At 36.7% G+C, this 18,634-nt stretch overlaps 1 protein-coding gene across 8 annotated transcripts in view; it reads left to right on the top strand.

Moving 5' to 3' along the window:
• dab2ipb (DAB2 interacting protein b) overlaps positions 1–18,634 on the top strand; it is a 179,479-nt gene that overhangs the window by 93,138 nt on the left and 67,707 nt on the right. For all 8 annotated transcript variants that reach the window (XM_048188492.1, XM_048188493.1, XM_048188491.1 and 5 more), the window contains 2 exons: positions 11,135–11,247; positions 18,095–18,213. In XM_048188492.1, the coding sequence (XP_048044449.1) occupies positions 11,135–11,247; positions 18,095–18,213 (232 nt within the window). The remainder of the gene's footprint in view (positions 1–11,134; positions 11,248–18,094; positions 18,214–18,634) is intronic.

Raw genomic sequence — 18,634 nt, 5'->3', positions numbered from 1 at the left:
AAATGGTTTTATAATATCTGCGTCACATATATTTCCTTGCGTGTCGTGGTAGATTGGACTCTTGTCATAGAAATTGATTACGCATGTCTGTGCGCATAAACTCCGAAATGTCATAATTAGAGTCCCATGCAACATGACTAGAGCCACCGTGCCATATGTTCTTTCGTTTGGGTTTATTATCACGTCAGATCAGCTAGACGCACAGAATGTGGGAAAACAATTAAAGACACTGGAACAACATCATCAAATTTTATGAGACATCGCATCCACAAAGGTTAGTCACATTAACTCACAAAACTAGCTATTACTCTGTGGTGTAGCTGCATGGCTCTTTTGAATTGCCAGCCTGGTAAAATGTGAACAAAAAAAATCTAGCCTTTAAACCTAGCACTATGTTTTATCAAATCTTTGTATTATTTGCAGCTTTTCTATTTCTTAATGTGTGTCAATAAGAGAGAGAGATAGACAGAGATGTTAATCCATTTATTACTTAAAGCTCATATTTTAACGTATCACATTCAGCATGTGTAGAGTTTTCAATTGACATTCTTAAACATTCCGAGGTTTGATATTTTCTGATAATGACTGTTGTCAATAACAACGAAGCTGTATAACAATCTGCTGTATAACAAACCGTGACTCACTGGCGCCATCTTGTGTCCGTTTAGCAACTGTATTGAAAATGACTACTCGTTGCCAGAACAGTTGTTTTGTACATTGTAATGGATTATAAAGCAACAAACTGGATGTACATTATCCCTTACATCATATGACCTTAATTTTAAATAAAACAGATTATAGAAAGATATTTTATATTATAGTAGTATATAGTTGTATAGTTATATTACAACTAGGATAAAACATAGGATTTGATTATGAGATTTTAAAAAAAAAAAAAAATTTTTTTTTTTTTTTTTTTTTAATGACTCGAGACTCGACTCGGACTCGTGACAAACGACTCCAGACTTGACTCAGACTCCAGCTTAAAGACTTCAGACTTGACTCGGACTCCAGATAAAACACTCATGAACATCTCTGCAAAGAACTGTTATGAGTGCATGATACAATTGCGACCAAGCCATTTCCACTGTAGGCTCTTTTGCCTTATGACAGTCAGAGTTTTGAGGTAAATAACGTTTTCTTCTGCCATTCAATATTAGTAGGACAGGCTGATCCATTTCATCGTACTCCATCTTTTATTTTAAAAATCTCAATCTGAATCTGACTCTAAAAAAATCTCCTCAGCGCGCCGCTATATTGAAACCGCTCGGAATCATATGATTCGATTCGCGCCTTCTGATTGGTTCTCGGAATATAGCGGCTTTTGCTGCCAAAGGGAAGTGGCGTCTAGAGGCTTTTGCCAACAAACCGATATTTCTGAATGGGCTGACGCTGCGATTTAGAGGATTTGAAGCACGTGATTTGTTGAACATGTACTACGTCCCGTAAGCATTCGTTCAATGTCATTATCTCATTTTTGACAGAGATGGCGTTTAGCGGCTTTTGCATCTAAACTCTTCATTTTGAGTTGATCCAACATAATGTTTTAAGTAAGGTGAAGACGTTTTTTTTGCCACAATAAAAACACATTTCTAAGTAACATTAACTTAATAATTGTCAACATGAATGCAACTATTTAAGGTGATCCAACATAATGTTTTAAGTAAGGTGAAGACGCTTTTTGAAAACACTATAACATTTCTAAGTAACATGAACGTACCAAGCACCGCTTGTCACCATGATGGTAAATCTCCAAAAACCCACATTAACAGAAACTCTTCTAAATTAGCATAACAAAACACTAATTACTGCTAAATCTCCCTTACCATTAATCTTGTGCAAAAAAACATTATATAACACTTAATTTTAGCATTTACTCTCCCTTTCAAGTGCCATGGGCAAAGCATGATGGGAAATATAAATCCCAGCCCAGTTTCACTTAACTTAAGTTCATCTAAATTAAAAGAAGTGTTCATGCAACTCAAAACAATGAAACGCGTTTACAAGACATCAGATTGTATTTTACATTAACAGAACTTAAAATTAAATACATTTTTGATTAACTGAAAATGTTAAACTATGACAAGTCATGATAGTATATCGAATCAATAGGCATAATTTGTGTGTCATCCAAGCTCAATAAAATAACAATTACAAGTAAAAAGTCTAACAGCATTTCAGAACTTGATTTTTTTATTCCACAACAATATATATATATTTAAGTAATGACTAAAGGTCCCCTGAATTAGTTTTTAGAGGGATTTTTAGAGCTGTTAATCTGCATTAATTGTTCAACTTCTCGTTTTTTGTTGTTCTTTTAGTAACTAAAGGGTTGAAAGAGTTGTACTGCTGTTTCCTTTTTACCATCTTTACCTTAGTGAAAGAGGTATTTCAATGGGCCTGGGCCACTAATATAGGGGTTTCAAGTTTAGTCACTTTGTAGGGATGAACCAGGAGCTGGGCGGCTACTGAGTTCACAGTCCAGCACTGAGCAAAGCCACTAAACCAGATTCTGCTCCAGAATACTGTCCCTGTTATTAGTGTACTGTAAGTTGTTTTGGGCAGAAAGCATGTGGTGAGTGGTTTGTTAATTGGATTGGCTTCAATCATGAGCAGTGTGATGTACCACAGACCCCTGTAGAGAACAGATCGAACTCATAACGTGCCGTCTCGCTCCATCTCTGACTCCTTTACTCATTATGCACTATTAGGTTACTGTTGACTCATTTAATCCTCAGCACCACATTGCATAACAAACGGTCATTACGCATTCAACTAACCGGATGAGAATAAATCAAATACATTTGTAAAGTCAAATACATGATGCGCCATTGTTATAATGCACACATTGGACTCTTTGAAAAAGCTGCCAGGCCAAACATAGATTTAGAAAAAGTTGGGAGAAAACAATGAGAAAATAGGCCTTCTGACAGACAGTTTTACTGTCTCATAATATAATGTTTTACTCTACCATTTTCTGTTTTCAAAGAGCTGACAGTTGCGTGTGTATGTATGTGTTTCTTTGCGTGAACGTATGTGTTTGCGCTCTTTTGCATGGATGTAAAGTCATTCAAGCACAATGAGCTTTAGAAGCAGATGCAGGGAGTGTTTGATTAGAAAAAGGAACTACTAGACCGCATCCACACACACCATTTGCATATCAAAACGTCCCTATTGTGATAATGATTTTCCTTTAAAGGTCCACTACATTGTTTTACAATAAAAAAAAAAGAAGTTTTACCCTGAATAAATAAATAGTTCTGTTTTTTTTTTTTCTTCTTTTTTTTTCATAGTTGCCGCCCATGTAGAGATCACATAAGTACATGCTACTCATCTCAATAACCCTCCTATTATTATACTTTTCCGGTTGTGGATTAAAAGAATCACAGGTGACAAACGGGCGCAAATGCACATGAAGGTGGAGTAAATATGAGAGAAATACATATGCTAAATATAACAAAAATATATAATTCAGTAAGTTTAGCGTACTGAATTTAGATTTTTTTTTTTCCACTCAATTGTATTAGGGCCTGTAAATGAAAACTAATAAATATAATATTTAAAGGAGTCATGAACTGAGAAATCAAAATTCCCTTGATCTGTTGACATATAATAGGTCATTGTGCTTTAAAAACATCCAACGCTATCTCACAACCAGTTCATATGTGTTTTAGGAGGTGGCTAATTCGTACAAATTTGTACGACGTCACATGCACAAATTCATATGATTTGTCTAAACCCCAGTGATGGGTAGGTTTTGGGGCGGAGTTAGGGGTAGGTCATTCGTATGAATTCATACGAATTTGGAAACTCGTAAAATACATATGATTTAGCAAAAAATGTACAAAATCATACAAGTGAGGTCGTACAAATTCACACGAATTAGCCACCTCGTAAAATACGTACGAATTGCTGTGAGATCATGTTGAAACATCAAAACATTCTTGTTAGTCTAAAAAACACTTGAAGCCAGTCTGCCAAAACAACAGGTTCTGGAATGTGCTACTTTATGATGTAATAGCCTCCGCAGAAGATCAATGCCTGCTTGTACATCACTGCCTGTTTAGCCCCACCCACCAATTTTTGCATAGTAGGTAAATAACGAGAGAGACAAACACAGGTCTTTGCAGAAACCAAACACTTTGCGTTGCCTTCCCAACATTAGGAAAGAGTGGATGAACTTTATTTTTAATTAAGTTCCAGACCACATCAGTAAGAACTTGGTCCTTTGTTCTACCACAGATTCGTTTACAAAAAAGGCACAATTCAATGCAGGATTTCCACCAAGATTGAAACTAAAAGACGATGCTGTGCTAACTATATTGGATAGGACAGTAATGTCGCACAGGTGTGAGTAACTGTTTGCATTACGTGGTCACCATTTTTTTGTCTGTTATTACAGATCGCTTGATATGTACTGAGTATTTATGCTTTTTAAATTGTGATTAAATTATATACAGAAAGCGATCAAAGAACACTCTCTTTATAATGGCTGAAGCTGTTGATCACACGACACAAGTTTATCTGGACTCTCGCCAAAACTCCTGTCACTGTGTTTGCACTTTTAGTAATGATAGAAGCCAAGTTCCAATGACATGAACACTACCTTCACACGATCAACAGGCTGTCTGTCATCGGCTACAGCGCTCATTGCTGCAAGCTTTCATGCGACAGGAGTAGACCTAAATATAGTGATATAATCAACACTTTTCACGATTAGTTAATCTTGACAGCTGTAGGCCCTAATAGTAAAAAGGTGGTAAAGTTTTCGCAGTGGGGGTTCAATCTCTAACAGCCTGGCAGCACCAGTTCCACATGTAAGACTTATTTTATATGCAAACATGTCAGCCAATTACAGCAGTGGACGTTTACACTGAAGTCTCACAGCAGACACGCCTCTTCAAACAGAGTGTTCAGACCAGAGGGCTAAAATCAGGGTAGAAAAATAGCCTTTTATTTCTGAATTATGATCATTTTTGATGTAAAAAAATCATATTAACATTATAAGTTCACCTGAGGAAACACTATGAAATTTTATATATATATATAAATGCAGTTCATGAACCTTTAAACAGTATTACCAGGCTCTAACACACACACACATTGGTATTTGTGGTTTATGAGGAATTTCCACAAACACAGACATATTATATTATGTACTGTACAAGCTATACAGTGGCAAGAAAAACTATTAAAAACTTTTGGAATAAGTTTATTTTCTGCATTAATGTAATCTTAATGTCATCAGATTTTCATCAAAGTCACAAGTATGGACAAAACACAATGTGCTTAAAGGTGCTAAAGAGGATGTTTTGCTTTATACATTTTTGCAATATTACTTGAAACTGTCTTTACTTACTGATAAAAGACTATTTATTAGGTGCACTGAAAGGAATAATATTAATATACATCATCTGTGCACAAGGTAGGGCCTTAAAAACATCAGCCAATAGTTTACGCGATCATCGTGTAAACGATTGGCCCTCTGGCTTGTCAATCACTGCTGTGACGTTCCTTGTGAGAGATGAGTGCGGATTGGCCCTCTGGCTTGTCAATCACTGCCATGACATTCCTTGTGAGAGACGAGCGCGGCTGCGCGCTCCAGTAACTTTCCACACTCCGCAGGCGCCGCATGCAATGTTTTTGTCAGGAGACAGGAGTAACAACTGCAGATTATGAGTTACCTGCGGTGAGTCCGACATAACAAATCCACTAACACGGCACAGTGAATGCCGGTGGTAAACACTCGTGTTCCAATACTCGTGCACGAGTTTTGGGAGGCGTTCCCTCGAAATTCTTACGCATGTGCTCATTTCAAAAACTCAGTAACAGTCTTTGGTTTCTCAGTCGACGAAAAGATCCTCTTTAGCACCTTTAAGCTAGCAACACACAAACAATTAAAATCTTTCGTGTCTTAACTGAACACATCCCCATGAACATTCACTGTGACAGCTGCATTAGTGAGTCTCTAAATATCCTGTTCACACAGCAAATTACAATAGCGCCTTGAGTACTGTCTGTTATGAACTTGCAACAGGATATAGCAACTGTAACCATAGTGACTAAAGTAATATTAAAGATGGTGATGTGAATAACTGAAAGTCCTATAACATTTGAAATGACAGAAGTTGAGGCGCATGTTTTGAAGTCTCCCTGTACATTTAAATAGTTATTTGTTTTTGTCAATAAACAAATTTCCCCTGCTTATTAAAAGTTGCGTTCATCTTCATTACAGTAGGGAATATCAAATCAGCTGACAGACGAGACGCCTCAGCATTTGTATTACAAACGTCAAAATGATTCTTCTAAAAATATGAATACAGATTAAGACATGCATATACAGCTTAATTTGTCATGTACAGTTACTCACTGTGGTTATGTAATTATGTTGTGTTATATAATGCTGTTTTTATTTGTACAGTGACTGTAAATTATTCAACAGTGTTTTCATTAGCAGCATGTATTTTGAAGGAGTAAAGATAACTTAAATGATGGTTAAATGATTAAGTAGCTCAGCAGTATATAAACATTTAATTCATATGCAAACTATCATGCTAGTAAAAAGCCATATAATTTGAGCTGACCTGTGGCTTTTTAACAGTTTACAAAGAGTCTAAAGTGGAAGTTGGTCAACAAAATCAGGATATAATATACATGCTTCACAACTTATTCCGAAAAACGATGCTGGATTTAAAGACATAAATTCCATTACAAATACAAATACCATTTGTATGTATTGTAACATTTAATGTATATTTGAATCAATTTCTGCTAATAATCCCAGATATATGTTCATGCTTAATATTGCCTGCATAATTAAGATTACATAAAGAAATCTATTTTCTATTAGTTCAGTTACTATGCGGCAGTGTGCAGTTGACACACCCATCTTAACAATTTCTATATATCGCTTATCCTGCCCGAAAGCCATAAACATTACAGATGATGTTCGAAGTATCAGTTAATGTACATACATATACCTTAAAAACTATTCATGTGCGACTGATATGCTGCAGATCGGGTGATTTTTAGGTCAAAGTTTTGGCTGTAAGTCAGTGAGGCTTTCTGCCGAAATCGTAAGAAGCCGCTCAAACACTTCTGGTGGCTTCACCACCTGATGGCAGTTTAGAACCCAATAAGCAGTTCAGTCATTTCTATAGATCAGTGGTGTGCACACAATTCAGGAGGATTTAAAATAGTGAGGAAGACCTCAGAAAAGACCTCAGATTTAACCAATGTCTGAGGACTTTTCACCAGTAGTCCAGTGTGTCTGCATGTAACAGTGTGTAGTCAGGTTTTGTGATCGTTCAGTGCTCTTATGTGTTAGATCATGAGGCATGTTCCGTAACTTCATTCTCACTCAGGAATGTCCTCTACAGGAAAAACTGGAAACATTGTGTCCCAGCCCACAGCTCAGGAAGTGTGTTTTCTGACCCTGTGTGAGTGCTTGCGCTTGATAGTTTCTGTAAGAGAGTATTCTAAGTCTGGCTGAATTCTCAGCAGGTTTGAGATGTGGTTGCTATGGGAACAGCAGAGCCCGATTGTCCTGTATGACCACTGGGAAGGTACCTGTCAATCATGGTGCCTGTGAGGACAACCGGGTCTAATGGAAACACATGTTTAACTCAAGGAGAGAGACAAATGTGCAGGTGTTGGTTTGTGTGTGGGTGGTAACATCTTCTTGTCTTAATGCAATGTTCTTCGGAGGTTACATTGTGACAGTTTCTAATTTTGTTTAGGGGCTGTTTACACGACACCGTTTTCACAAAAACCTGAAAACTTTTTGTGCGTTTTGGCCGTTCATTTACATGACAACAATGTTTTGGGCTTGAAAACACAAACGTTTGAAAACATGTATCAAACATGTTTTGTGTTTCAATCATCATCTCCGTGTAAACTACAAAAATGCGAAATTGTGAAAACGGTGATGGATACATGCATATTACGTATTCAGTCTATAGGTGCATAGTTTTTTCTTTACAAAGTGACATCGCCCAACTACTGGCCTGGCATGCATAATATAGCGTTTTTAGTCATATGGGTACGTGTTGTTGTCTGTACAAAGGAAAACTTTTCAGTTTTTAGTACATTGTTGTTGTGTAAACGTACCCTTAGTAAGCAAAAGATATTCAACAGCAAACACCTGCACTGGCCTTTTATCCGTGTCTAAGGATAAATTAAATAAATTGCTGTTTGGCTTCTGTGACTGAAAAACACACCCTGTGATGAAGGATTTGTTTTCATTGAAGTTAAAGTAAAACTTAACATCAGTAAAGCAGAACTGTATTACACACATTTTTTTCTTATATTATTTGACTAATTAGTCACTCTATTTACTCTATAAATTTATAGAGTCACTCTATAAACTTGCAATGGTACACTATACCGTGGTGTTTTTTTGTTTGTTTGTTTCTCGATATGGCACCATGGTAATAATTAAAAAAAATATATATACAGTATATAGAATTTATAATTAAATTTTAAGATATTTATATTTAAATGTATTTTTAAAAATCCTTTTGTGTCATATTTGTGTCAAATATTTGTACTCAATGAATTAATTTGACCTTAATTGGATTCCTTTATTATGATAATTATAGCAGTCGTATGTACCATGGTAATAATAATAAAAAAAACATAAAAAGGAGTTATATTGTAAATTCTAAAAGTTATATTTAAATGTATATTTTAAAATGTTTATTTTAAAACATTTTTTTTTTTAAACAGACAACAGCAGGAATATTAGACTGCTGTCACTTTAAGAGCTAATGCACGGATCCAATGTACAGTTACATGTCATGCGTTTTATTTCTCAACTATTTATGTTCAGTTTATAACTGACTAAGGATACTTGCCAAGACATAATTTTGTTTAAATATGTCTGTTCAAGACCAAGAAGACGAGAAAGAGAGCTCAGTTCAGTATTCTTGCGCTGTCTGAGACACTGATTCCTGGGCGCGTGCTTCGGATGTTTGCACACAGAGTAACAAATTGAGTTCCCTTTCGTGTCTTCTTGAGCTTGAATATTTAAATTGACAAGGTTTAAACTTTCGTGACAATGGAGCCCTTTTTTGTCAAATGGTTCTGTTAAAGAATTCCTTTAAGGTGAAAATAATAATTAACAATCATGTAGCTACACAGCTAAATACATTTTCTCTTTTAAGACCTGTGTGTTTGGCTTTTTTTTTTTTTCTGTCTGAATAATCTTACAGGTGGTTGACACTTGTGGAACAGTCTTCTCCTGAGGGAAGGAGTAGTAAATGAAACCACACTGATCGTAACATTCATCTAGAACCACACACATAGTAGCCACAAGGACTGATTTGGATGTCAGTTCAAGTGCACACTCACTCTCACTCTCTCACAGCTGCGTTCCTTCACATCTTATATCTTTAACAAGCAGACACTCACACACTGCGAGAACGTGAAAGACATCTCTCCCAGATCAAACTACTGTTGAATTCTCATTACACATTGCCTCTGGGCTTGATGGAAACTGGTTGACTTGATTGAAGTTTAATAATCTGCTGTTGAAAGGGTTTTTAACAAGATAATGTGAGACCTTTTCTCTTCTACCTGCTTCTTTTTTGTTCATGTCTGTGTTTAGAATTTTGAAATTTATTTTGAAAGTGATCATCATCTGAGAGAAGATGTGCTTTGGTGTACTAGTGTAACCAGATGTCCGACTGCAGCTTTTCTGGGCAACATCAGTTTTTGTCTGTGCATTCAATTGCCTGCAAAGTAAAATAATACAGTTTTAATGATTCATTGACTGCCGTACTAGAAATGTCCTTGGTTGTCATTTCAAAATCGTATTCACCTTTATGTGTAGTTGACAAGCATTGACATGCATTTTTGTGTAATAAAGAATCGAGAAAGAGTTATCAATCTGTCAGTCCTTTCCATGTCCGGGCCAGGTGAGGTTTCCCGTGTTGAGTCAAATTAAGGTTTTAGGCCTCATATTACTTCATTAAGACTACATGGAATATTTGTATAATGTTTTTTAATTGTACAAAAGATACATTACAGTATTTGTAAAAAAAAAAAAAAAAAAAAAAGGAATATGTAATATTGTAAATGACCTGCAAAAAAGTAAAAGTTGATTAAAATTGTATAAAAATAATGGATAGTGACAAGTTATAGGATTTAAACTTTTAAATGTGAACCAACAGTACAATCTTAAACTTGAAAAAAGTTCTTGTCCATGTTATTTCCCAGTCCACACAACATACCAGATGGTTGAAATTTGGGAAATTGGGTGAAACGATGCTTGAAAAGAATTCATACTCCTGTTCTCCCCCATCTCTCTCTCTCTCTCTCTCTCTCTCTCTATGTGTGTGTGTGTGTGTGTGTGTGTGTGAGAAAATGAGTTCTGACTGAAGACTTTGCTCAGACTGTGTCTTGTAGGGGGATCAGTGTGTGATAGTGAGATCAGAGCGAAGCACTTAACATAATCTGTTTCTAGATCTATGTGTACCTATCCTGACACTGATTGAATGAAGCAGTCAGTCAGGCTTCATTTTCCCCAGCATGTGAACACCAGCGTTCCTCTGAAGGGCAGTAAGGAACAATGAGCAGGTTTAAGAGCTTTGTATACAGAAGGCACAAGGAGGTAGAGTTTTGATGACTTTATAAATGGCTATTAGGGCATCAGAAAACTTTTACATTATGACAGTGGGAAATCAGTCACTGAATTGATATGTTGGCATGACGATTGTTTCTGTGGTATAATCTGCCTATCGATCATGCTGTGAGAGTCTCGCTGTCTACATCCACACTTGGACAACATGCTGGGATTTATGCATGAGTTGTGCATGTGGGTTTATTCTTGGCTCTTATAAAGCTATCTGAATAAATAAAAACATTCAAAGATTAACTTATTCTGATGCTATTTCAGTATCATTTTCCAAGTGTATATGCATTTTAGTTAGTTCTGATTTGCTTGGAACAAATAAATGTTATAGAAGAATTTCAAATGTCTGTGGTTTTTGTATGTTTGGGCTATGACCTTTTCCTAGATAAGATCTTATTGAAGGACTTTGGTCATAACAAGGTCAAAACTTTTGTATATGGCACAATAAGTTTGTTAGTAAATAATAATAATAAAAAATCTCCTTGTCCCACTGTCTCACAGACTCTCCACCTGAGAGAACAGGGCGGCGACGTAGCATGCCAGGCTCCGCCCCTGATAAAGCCCCACCCACAATGGAGCCCACTGCTACTGCTGCTACACCCTTCAGGGTCACAGTGAGTATTATATATGTCTTTGTCATATGTAAGAGTGTGTGATTAAACACAGTCTGGACTCCAGATGTGCACTACATCCTGTGCTCAGATGTATTTTATCTATATTGCTACTACTCTTTTGATCTTTAGTATTACAACTTTAGCAATTCTAATAAATGTTAGGTTTAAAGTCATTTTGTCAAATGCTAATTTCCTACTTCAGGCTATAAACTTGAGCTGCAAAGGTGTTTTGTTTTTTTGTTTTTTTTAATTAGAAAACAAAAATACCATGCACATTCATCCAAAGTCATGTTCAGCTAAATATTTTACCAAACTCAAGATCTGGACTAAAACCACAGGCTTAGCCTAAGATCAAGCCTACTATTCAGCCTAGAATTAAAGGCACAATATGTAGTTTTCACCACTAGAGATCACTTAATCCAAACAAAGGCGTAGCTTGATGGCGCCTTGATTTTGCGGAATAATGGGAGGTCTTGCCTTCACGTCTACATCTGGTGGAAAGAATCCGATGGGACTCGGGCAGAAATCATATTCATGGATGTAAGGGGACATTGGATGCAAAATTCACTTTTGCATGGTGTTTGGACATAAATGTGTGTTGGCAGTGTGTCTACACAACTACCCTATAATGATAAAAATCCACCCAGTGCTTTTTTTTTTAATCCCCACAAATCATAAGCACTTTGTCAGATCAAGATGTTCACAGATTCTTGGCAAAGTGACGTAAATTTGCACAGGCCCCTCCCACGACTCTTGATAGACACTGCCGTTTTAGCTTAGACCCGCCCTGAGTGAGCTGTAAACAGACAGTCCACCATTGTTTCGACGCCGCGCAGGTGTAGACAAGAATCCAAAGCAACTGAGGTGTTTTGTTATTGGATATAAGAATGAACATAGCAGTCGTTCTTTACTCTCGACATCTGAGCCGCTGAAGACGCAGTGGATTAATTTTGATTTTGAAGGGAATGTGCCCCCGGATCTACCTATATGCGTTTATGTCTGCGCTAAAAAGTTTATGTTTTGCTAAAAAGTTCCTGAAGGATGGATTAGGACCTCCAAAAGATTTGAGTAGCGTTATAGATTTTTTTTATGAATCTTTGCATATCGCCTTTCCTAATAATGTGCTAGTTAGCAAGTTCCACGACGAATGCGGCTAAAGTTAAAGGCCAGTTCACACCGCACAGATAAATGTCAACAAACACGTCTGTTGGAGTTTGTTGGATCACGACGCAGCCTCCGAAATGAGACGCAGCTTGTGTTATACCCCTGTCGGCGTCTGTTGCCGTTGGTCAGAGTTTGTTTTCACCCGACTGAATATGTTTAACCGGCACTTGTTGGGTCGGGGAATGTCTGAGCAGTGTGGTATGATTTTCCAACAAATGACAACATCTGATGTAATCTGACCTGGCCACGAACCGTTGCCATGACGATGAGCAAGTTCCTTTGCAAAGACTGCTGTTTGATCACGCCGGCACCTCGCACACACACAACAAAGCACTGCAAACTTGACATCGCAGCTTGTTCATTATCAAAATAATACAGTCGAACAAACATATATGTGTCATTTCTATTTAGAACCTTCTCACTGTAATTCATAACTGCACATTTATAATGAACAATGCATTAATGAATGAATGAATGAATGGTGAGTTCAATGCAATACCTGCCAAATAGTTTTTACAGCCCACTCACGGAAGATAGCAGTAGCCCCTCACTGCAGAACACTCGAGATCCAGGGGGCGGAGTCGGGTAGGTTAAGGTATATGTAAAGTGGGAGGAGTTGGATCTAGAACCAGGGGGTGGAGATCGGTAGGTTTAGAGCCAAGGGGCGGAGACAGGTAGGTGCCCCCTGGATCTTGTGTTCTGCAGTGAGGACCATCTCGAAGATAGGGGTGGGGTAAACAGCTCATTATCATTTATAGGGACATGCACTGAAATGGCTCGCTGTGATTAGAGATGTTTTTGATAAGGTAAAAAGGGTGTTTTTTTACACAACCATTCAGAAATTTTAATCAAAGTATGTTATAGACTTTCCATGAAGACCCTAAAGAATAATACTAGCTTGTGGAAAATTGGCATCCGATGTCCCCTTTAAAGGTCTTAATCGCAGTAAGATGTTTACATGACATGAGCAGAATCTTCACTCCAGTTTACATGCAATTTTCATTACTCTGATTATTCGCTAATAAGTACGGTTATACCACACTCAGATAGGCATACAGTATGCATGTTACCTGCCATTGTTTTAATCTACTTATATCAAATTCTACATACATTTTTATGGACGTACTGGATATTATTCGGTGCCATGATGAATATCACAATGTCGGGTTTGCCTGTGCTTCCGTTGCATTCCTCGCACCTTCTGGATGAAGATACAGAGCAGAGACTGTGCAGCGAGTTTTGTTGACAGTTTAGCGATTTGGTGAAGAGAAAACTTCAGAATAATGTCACGGAGTTCAGTTGTGTGAACAACACACGGCATCCGTGTACATCCTTTGGTCAGAGCGGTAATAATGCGGTTAAGGTGTTTACATTGTTCTAGTGGTTTTTGGATATTTTAATCAAAAAATCTTACATATTGTGCCTTTAAGTTGAGGTCTAGATCAAGGCAATATTTATCGGCTAGATTATCCATTAGGAGATTACACAGAATTACAGACAACATAAAATGTTGAACAAGCTTTATTTAAAGGGGACATTTCATTGATTGGCATCAGGGAAGATTTAACAGCTTTCGAATGCTCACTGTAATTGGTATGAAATTGTAATGATATTGAAAAGAAAAGAAAAAAACAACTTCTCATGATTGAAAGGCAGTCTGTTAGCAATCGTTTCAAATTGAGGCTCACATTATGTGCCGGTTGTGGGAAGTGAATCATTAGCAATCAACAGCAGGTGGTATTCGGTAGTTTTCACCCTCTGTATAAAATCCTGCAAAGTGTCCACATGGGCTTATGTGTGTTTGCTGCCTATCATTTACTGAATGCAGATGTAATTACATTTAAATGAGATCTCTGAGCTGACTCAAGGGCCACTTGACCTCCAAGCTTCTGCAGATTTAGGCCCAATTATTCATCTAGCTTGGTGCATAGTTTGCAAATATGTCCTGTGATGTTAAAACATCTCCATTATAATTCTTCTTGATGCTGTACATGTTTGAACAGGTTTGAGGCAAAGAATGGAAGCCTTAGATGTCAATGTTTTGGGTGAATGAATAGAAGATACCACATAGTTTTATGGTTAGGTCAGTCTACAGTACTAGAGCAATTAGAGAAGTAATTACAATCCCCCTGCACCCCCCACTGGTAGGCAATGGTAGTGTACCCTTTGAAATCAGGAGCTCTCTGTCCTGTATTAATCTCTCTTTCTTTGCTTTTATCCTCCTTTCTGAGCTCGTATTCACTGTGCATGACTAACACCATCAATACCAGGTCTACTTTTGACCATGATACATGAGCAGATGTATTAACTGACCTTGAACATTCTCATATGAGAAAAATATTGATATAATTACAGTGCAAACCATCTTAAGAAACAAGGATGAATAGCTTTGCATTGAGAATGCTTTTAAATGTTTCTATGGTAGTATAAAGCCCATTCTGTGAATTCCAGGATGATTTTCTGGTGTTTTTTTTTTTTTCTTCTTTGGATCGATAAGTTACTCAGTAGCTTCAGGTTTGTTGTGTTTTAACCTGTATTAGTTTCATTGGGTGCCTGACACACACAGTCGACTGAACTGACATGGCACTGGCATATTTAAGTGATATTATTTAGATATCATTTGGGAAAAAAAAAAAAAATGCTTTAGATAATCGTATTTCAGTTTGGGTTTTCCATTGATTTCCACCTGGCAGTTATTTGACGTAGGCTTTATTTAAACTTTTGCTCTTGCATCTAATCCAGACGGAATGAAAAGTTGAAATGTGTTTCGTAATTTGTTTAGCCAAATCATCCTTGTGGTTCAACATAGAACTAAGGATGCTGATGGGACCCTGCAAATATGTGTGCCCAAGGGATTCATGGAATGATGCTTCTGCCCTGGATATTGACTGTCAACATCCATGACCTGTTTGACAGACCTGCTCGATAGTTGCTTATTAACACGGCTTGACACTACACACCATGACTGAATTGTTTACTAGGGCTGCAACGAACAACTGTTTTGATAACTGATTCAGTTAATTTAATCAGATTTTCCACAACTGTGCACTGCACATATTCTATTGTGTTCAAAAAATGTTTTAAAATAAAATAGTTATGGACCCTTCATACCAAGAAAGATAGCTATAACATTGGCGTGCACACCTAGGACAATAACATTCTGTTTATTATTAGAGTGCATATCAGCCATTTGGCACTTAAAATGCTTAAACTAATTAAAGTTGGGTGGATTCTTATTGGCTGTCAGTGTTTTTATTGTTTATCAGCTGGAAAATCTTTGGTGTGAACAGGTCTTTACAATGTAAAGAGCACCAGAAACACACATTCTGTACTCTAAACATAGTAACACATATCTGTCATCATATGATATTTTCCTTTAAAAGTATTGTTCATTTAAAAATATTATTCAATGTGTTGCATATACAGTATAGTTAATTTAAAACCTTAACTTGATGCTTAACAAAGAATTGTGTTTTGATCCACATGATTGTTTCTTTGTTGTCGAGCTCTGTTTGATTGACATGACTATGAAGCTTTTTTAATTAGTTCAATGACAACAGCAACATTTTAGTTAGTTATTTGCCATCAAAACACACATCCATATAAACATATAACAGAACATTGTTACAAAAGCTTTCTACTTCAAATAAATGTTTTTTTTTTTTACTTTCAATCCTTCAAAGAATCCTGAATTCTTCTGAATCCTGAAGTCCCGTTCTTCGTGATCCCATGTTTCAAACTTTAGTTAGTGTGTAATGTTGTTGTTAGAGTATAAATAAAATCTGTAAAATTTTAAAGTTCAAAGTTCAATGCCAAGCGAGATATTTTATTTAACAGAAGTCGCCTACATCGAACGGCCAGTTTGGACTACATCCCTCTACTAATGACGTCACTAAAACAGTTTTTTGACTAACCTCCGCCCACAGGAATACGCAAGAGTTGCGTTTGTAGAGTGTGTTTGTCGCCATGTCGTCGAAACGCTGTTATTTTCATCCCGCAGTCCAATCACCGGGTCTGATTCCGGCTCAAATTGATAGGGTAAAATTAAAGACATGTTTGCAATAGCACTGAGCACATGCATCTCCACGTTATGGTAAGAGGCATGACTTTTCCTGTCGAATCACAACACAGGAACCGCTGGCACAATCAGAACTCGTTACGTATTTCTGAAGGAGGGACTTCATAGAACAAGGAAGTCATCAGCCCGTTTTTATGACAGTGGAAACAGCGGTATACAGATAAGTAAATTATGTGAAAAATACTGTTTTTTTTACACGCGAAACATGAACACATGTTATATTGCACACTATAAACACAATCAAAGCTTCAAAAAACCACGAAAAACGGGACCTTTAAACTGTTTGCAACATTGATGATACTAAGAAATGTTTTTTGAGCACCAAATAAGCAATATTAGAATGATCTAAAGGATCATGTGACTGAAAGTTCAGCAATGTCATAACTGGAATAAATTACATTTTTAAAATATAAAACGTTTTTTTTTTTAAATTGTAATGATATTTCTCAATCTCAATATAATTTTATTTTTTATTTTTTTCTGTATTTTTGATTAAATAAATGTAGCCTTGTTGGAGTTATGTCAGTCAACTCTCCACTAAAGATTATCGATTAGACCTGCTAAATGGTGCCCTTTATCTTAGTCCTTTAGAGCTGATATTAAAGAAACTGAAAATCAATTAAGTTAGGAAATATTTGTCAAACTGATTATCAGTTTATCCTTGACTGCATTCAAAACGTGCTTGCTGTGACAACCTGGCAACATGAAATTATAAACTTCCGTATGATCTTCTTTCATTCAGTATAAAGTTGTTGCAGCCCTACAGTTTACCCTCTTTCACCCTTCAAAGCTAACATACAACATTTCCAGATCTGCTGCAGTATTTTTACAATTCATATAATGTTTGGACAGGGAAGCTTGTTTATTATTCAGATGTCTTCTTGTCATTGTCTCTCTCAGTCCTCTTCGGATTTGATTTGCTTTCTTTCGGTGCTAGCAAACTGCAGGCTGCAATAACTCTGACTGATTGCTCTGTGATTAAGAGATGTCTGTGTGTAATAATTTGCATATATTGTGAATAGTAATCAGTAGGGTGCTTTTAATTATGTAGAATATGCAGATGTGTTAATTGGTAGGGGGGAACGGCCTGCTTTCTGTTTGTTTACTAACACTTTCTTGTCAGAAACATCTAATTTCTACTGTCTCACCTCTCTTCTCCTCTTGAAACTCTTTCCACACCTTTTCTTATTCTATCTCTCCATTGCTCTCCATTCTCACTCTCTTCTTCTCACATTCTCGTTTTTCTTTTTCTTCCTACTATAGCAGCCTCACAGAGTGAGGATCAGGATCATACTTTGTCCTTGACTCTCATTATTGGTCTTTCTCGCTCTCATTCTTTCTTTTTCACTCTTTCTCACTTTATGTCTCCCTTTCCTTTCCATGCCCTTGATGCCAACATGCTGTCTCCATGGTAACTGGTGCCTAAAGGAAAGTGAGTCTTGAGCCGCAAAAAATGTGACAGGTGCTTTCACAGAAAAAGGGTGTATAATGTGGGAGAATTAACGAGTGAGTGAATGTATAAAATGGCAGTGAAAGATCAATTTTTTTTTTTTCTGCCTGTGATTCATTATGTTTTTCTCTTATTCTCTGTCATTTTCTTGTTAGGGATTTTTGAGTCGCAGGTTAAAGGGCTCAATAAAGCGGACTAAGAGTCAACCTAAACTGGACAGGAACAGCAGTTTTAGACACATCCTGCCAGGCTTCAGACCAGTGGACAACGACAGGTAAACATACATTTTCTTTCTCATTCCAATCATTTTTTGTATGTCCAATAAATGTACATGATGTTTCCAGTTTTTCTTGATAAGTTTTTTTTTTAATAAATATTTTTAGCGCCAGAGATAATTAGAAAAAAATGAAGTGTCATTATGGAAATTTCCATGACTTTTTGAAAATCTCACTTTACACAATTTAAATCACACTTTAAAATGACCTCATATACAGTATGTAGGATTCCCAAGATGGTGGGAACACTTGTTCTTGCATTAACAGTTGTTAAAATAACAAATTAAAATGAGACATAGGTCTATGATTTTTAGCTGTTTTAGCTTGTTTTGTTTTATCTTATTTTTTGTCATTGTAAACCATTTTGCAGCTGTGAAGTGTGTGACTTGGAAGTGTGTTGAGGCTCTCTAGTGGGTTCTG

The sequence above is a fragment of the Megalobrama amblycephala genome, linkage group LG4 (assembly GCF_018812025.1).
Source record: "Megalobrama amblycephala isolate DHTTF-2021 linkage group LG4, ASM1881202v1, whole genome shotgun sequence".
In the NCBI taxonomy this organism is placed as follows: domain Eukaryota; kingdom Metazoa; phylum Chordata; class Actinopteri; order Cypriniformes; family Xenocyprididae; genus Megalobrama; species Megalobrama amblycephala.
The sequence above is the reverse complement of the archived record's forward strand: the minus strand, read 5'-3'. Positions and strand labels throughout refer to the sequence as shown.